The sequence below is a fragment of the Plecotus auritus genome, assembly GCF_963455305.1.
Source record: "Plecotus auritus genome assembly, chromosome: 1".
In the NCBI taxonomy this organism is placed as follows: Eukaryota; Metazoa; Chordata; class Mammalia; order Chiroptera; family Vespertilionidae; genus Plecotus; species Plecotus auritus.
In genome coordinates this window covers 85,211,322-85,215,871 of record NC_137770.1, presented here as the reverse complement: position 1 = coordinate 85,215,871, position 4,550 = coordinate 85,211,322, and the positions used below count along the sequence as shown (strand labels likewise).

Below are 4,550 nucleotides of genomic sequence, written 5' to 3'. Positions count from 1 at the left end.
CTCAAGTGACCTAAGAAAGTTGCCATCAGTGGCACAGCCTTGTTCTTCCATTTTCCTTCTCTGCCAGCACCCTCCAGCCACCCAGCAGAGAGAGCTACTCAATCTGCCTTGACAGCTTCTAGAAAGAGGTGGGAGCAGCCAGGGTTTCAGCAGGTGGCCAGGGCTCAAAGGGTGAGTTCAGGCAGGCTTCCATCCCAGAGGGATAGGAAATGAGGTAGTAGGCAGTAGCAGCTTCTGTGCCTTCTTGGGATATTATTGAATTAGATGGGTTTAGGGTCCTGGGACACCATGCCCAAAGCTTCTCTCCTTGTGCCCTGGTTCCCATTTCTGCTGAACATGACTCAGCGGCTGTGGGAGATCCAGTGTTGCCTTCCCCCAGGTCACTGGCGGTTTGTAGACGAACCTCCTGGCCAGCCAAGGGTGATGAAACCTATTACACCAACAGAAAAATGGGAATGGGAACCCTCAAGTCCCCACCCTACCCTTCCTTCCTCTCTTGGGAATTAAAAACCTGACAGGAGGAAGCACCAGCAGCAACTGACTGGTCAGCCTTCCTGGGAAGATGCAGCAACTCCTGATCCTGGTGGCCTTTCTCCTACCCACAGGGGCTGGGGCAGGTGAGTGACCGTCCAAACCCAGAGAGGCCCAATCCCACCCCATCCAGGTGTCCTCAAACTACGGCCCGTGGGCCACATGCATCCCGCCGAGGACATTTATCTGGCCCGCCCGGTGCCGCTGCCTGTCCTGCTTAGCAGCCGACTCATCCCGGGCCCGCAGTGCGCATAGGAATTTGTTCATAGTTATTTTTTTAATCTATAGTCCGGCCCTCCAACGGTCTGAGGGACAGTGAACTGGCCCCCTGTTTAAAAAGTTTGAGGACCCCTGCATAGACTCTGGGCCCACACTGGCCTAGGCACTTCCTCACTGTGTGTCATTGGGCACAGTATCTGCATTCACAGTTCCCAGGTATTTCATCTATAAATAGAAATAACAGCAATGCCACCTCATGGAGTTGCTAAGATGGTTACATTAGTTAGTGTACATGGAACTCTTGGAATTGCCCTGGCATGTAGAATGTGCTCTGTAACTCTGCTCTATGAATTTTTCTGCAGCCCATATGCCAAAGCCAAGGAGACAAGGATACGCAATAACAGTTCCCTCAGCTCATATCTAGATTCTTGAAAAACAGTCTGTGAGCTGGCACTGAGCTGGACTCAGAAGGAACAGGAAGATCCTTGAAAAAGAAAGTCCCAGGGAATTTCAGGGAGAAGCTATTCCCATGGACTCTGGATGCCGACAGTAGAGATCTCTCCACATTGTGAGAGGCTTAGGTGCCTTGCCTCAAGCAAGGGTTGTTCTCCTTTTGGGGATGTGGGAGGAAGCTGAGGTCTGGGGTGGGAGCCGACAGTGTTTCCTGAAGAATCCTGGAGCCCTCTCCCATAATATGGTATCCTGCAAACCCCAATTTTTACCACCAAATCCTCCTTTCCCTGCATCATCTCTGTAGCTTCCCAATCTTCTAGCCTTTCAAGATCAACCAAGCTGTGAGTTCAGCGAGCACAGAAATAAGTGCTGAATACTTCCTTCCAGGGAAGATCATCGGAGGCCAAGAGGCCCGGCCCCATTCCCACCCCTACATGGCATATCTTCTGACCCGAACACCAAGGGGTCTGAGCACTTGTGGAGGATTCCTGGTGCGAGAAGACTTTGTGATGACATCAGCTCGCTGCTGGGGAAGGTGAGGAATTAAGGATCTTCCAGGCAGCCAGTAAAATATGTTCAGAAGAGTTCAGAAGACCATGCAGCCAAAAGCAGGGTTCTAGCAATGAAGGGGTGAAGAGAGACTAAGTAAACCCTGGGAGGCAGGGAATAGTGAGGTCAAGAGGAAGAGATGGAAGGCATGCATTAGGCTTCAAAATATGAATGCAAGCTATTTCTCAAGTTATTCTAGGGGAGGCAAAACTTAAGGTCAGTGTGTCCCCCACCATCTCCAATGCAAGGCTTTGAAGAAGCAGCAGACACAGAGATCTCAGCCCCAGGGCCTCCCTGTCTCCTCATTTCCCTCAGCTGCAGTTCTGCTGCCCTGAGCACTCACCTGCTCAGCACAGCTGGTAGACTTTAGCTCATGCAACTCATACCTACCCCTAAGCCACTATTCCTTTGCAGCCGTATGCGCGTCATCTTGGGGGCCCACAACATCAGAAGACAGGAAAGGACCCAGCAGAGTATATTAGTGCTCAGAGCCATCCGCCACCCTAGATATAATCAGCAAAACCACCTGAATGACATCATGTTACTGCAGGTACCACCTGCCTGAGCTGGCTCCTTCCCAGCATGGGGGCTTCAGGGAGGAGGAAGCAGGGGCAGAGTCCCAGGGGTGGTGGGTGAGGGCTGCATAGACATTCCCTGAATGCCTGTACTCTTCCCGCCAGCTGCAAAATAGAGCCAGACGGAATCAATTTGTGAGGCCAGTGGCTCTGCCTCAGTCCCAGATCAGACTGAATCCTGGGTCCTTGTGCACTGTGGCTGGCTGGGGCCTGGTCAGCCAGCACAGGAGAACAGACACACTTCAGGATGTGCAGCTGACTGTGCAGAGGGATCAAGAGTGCAGCAATTGCTTTGATACCTTCAACGGCCAAAGGCAGATTTGTGTAGGAGACCAGATCGAGGGGAAGACCACCTTCCTGGTAAGGCCACTGGCATCTGCAACACTACCTGAGATAAGAGGGCTGGGCAGAACAAGGCAGTGGGAACAGACTACATCCCCACAGCCTGTCTGGGGGCCAGACCAACGTAAAGTGGGGGGTTTCCCATCAACCCAGTCTCTGAGGGAAGGGGAGGAGTATGGGACACACAATGGATACACATGCAAAACTTAAGGTCAGTGCAGCATTTTCATGGGAAAGGGCAAGATACGTTGACTTGAGTTAAGCTAGAGACAGTCACCACAGCCAGGGTTGAAGCCTAAGCAATGAAAGACCCAGGAGCTTGACTTCTTCACCTGCACCAGCCCCCCTCCTCTGAGGGCCAGACCTTAGGGACCAAGCATGGGAGGTATGGAGTGGGGGGCCTGGCTTAGTGTCCCTTCCTTTCCACACCCACAGGGGGACACTGGAGGCCCCCTTGTGTGTAACAATGTGGCCCAGGGCATTGTCTCCTATGGAAGAAGATTCGGGGCTCCTCCAACAGTCTTCACCAGGATTGCTCGTTTCCTACCCTGGATAAATAGAACAATGAGCCAACTTAACCAAAAGAGAGCACACTGAGACCTTTCTTGCCCCTGTAGCTGACTTCTCTGAGATGGAAGCCAGCTCCAGTGGGGTTGCTAGAGCCTTAATAAATGGCCATGTCTACAGTGGAAATAACAGATTTCTCGTGTTATTAAACATCTATTCTGTACAAAGCAAATGTATCCAGGACTGAGTCTGACATCCTGAAGGAAAATGGGGTCTTTTCTTCAGGGCAAATGAGCCTCCCACAATCCATCCTGGGGGACAGGATGAGCTACCTACCTCCTCCAAGCCAACCACTCCCCATCTCCCCTCTCCACATAGCTTTGGGGAGTGATGGAAACCCAGATGTCTCTACTCTCCACCCTACCAAAAACTCTCCTACTAGACATTAAAGTATACTCTAGAACTCTGTGCCACTGGTGTGTGCAGCACAGGCCAACCAAAGGAAATAATTAAAATTCCATACAATGTTCAATTTAATATATGGCAAAGGTGGCATCTCAAATCACTGGGAAATAATGAACTTTTAATACATGGCATCAAAACAACTAGATAGTTTGGTGGTGAGGGGTAATAAAATTGGATCCACTCTTCACACCATAATCCAAAATAATTCTCAAATGGACCAGAGATCTAAATATAAAAAAATTAATCATACAAGGCCTAGAAGAAAGAAAAGGACCTGCTTGCTTAAAAATAGCCAATGACCCTGGCCACTGTGGCTCATGGTTGAGTGTCAACCTATGAACCAGGAGATCATGGTTTGATTCCCTGTCAGGGCACATGCCTAGGTTGTGGGCTTGATCCCCAGTAGGGGCATGCAGGAGACAGCTGATGAATGATTCTCTCTCATCACGGATGTTTCTATTTCTCTCTCCCTCTCCCTTCCTCTCTCTGAAGTCAATAAAAACATATTTTTAAAAAATAGCCAGTGAACACCCATGTTCACAGTAGCACTATTCACATGGCCAAGAGATGGAAGTAATCCAAGTGTCCATCGATAGCCAGAGTCCTTCTCTCAAATCCCCATGCCAACCAATGTAGACCAATGTCCTCATTTTCAATATGTCAGGGGCCTGATTCCTGTTTTCAATACTCTAAAATTTTACCAAACTCAACCCATATGTTGACTAAAATAACATGACTTCTACCCTAAAGATTATTCCAGGACTGTCTGCATTAATATTATATTCAAAATAAAAGGTTACTGAAGTCACATGACTTAAAATCACACTTTAAACACATTCTTAATGTGACTGTACAGAATCAGCTGGGAGGTTCTTCTATGTCCATCAAAATGTCAATTATTCCCTGTAG

General features: G+C 49.2%; 1 protein-coding gene across 1 annotated transcript; it reads left to right on the top strand.

Moving 5' to 3' along the window:
- The first annotated feature begins 532 nt into the window (after positions 1 to 532).
- On the top strand, positions 533 to 3,405 carry LOC308251332 (cathepsin G-like). Its single transcript, XM_080674515.1, has 5 exons — positions 533 to 617; positions 1,591 to 1,738; positions 2,167 to 2,302; positions 2,433 to 2,687; positions 3,105 to 3,405. Exons 1-5 carry the CDS (start codon positions 563 to 565, stop codon positions 3,264 to 3,266), a joined length of 756 nt encoding a protein of 251 aa, XP_080530641.1. The 5' UTR covers positions 533 to 562; the 3' UTR covers positions 3,267 to 3,405.
- The last annotated feature ends 1,145 nt before the right edge of the window (positions 3,406 to 4,550 follow it).

What these genes read in the sequence shown, in the direction of transcription:
- LOC308251332 (XM_080674515.1), top strand. Translation starts at nt 563, where the DNA reads ATGCAGCAACTCCTGATCCTGGTGGCCTTTCTCCTACCCACAGGGGCT. An exon ending in TCAGCTCGCTGCTGGGGAAG is followed by an intron (nt 1,739 to 2,166) that starts GTGAGGAATTAA and finishes ATTCCTTTGCAG; the next exon opens with CCGTATGCGCGTCATCTTGG. An exon ending in AGGGGAAGACCACCTTCCTG is followed by an intron (nt 2,688 to 3,104) that starts GTAAGGCCACTG and finishes CCACACCCACAG; the next exon opens with GGGGACACTGGAGGCCCCCT.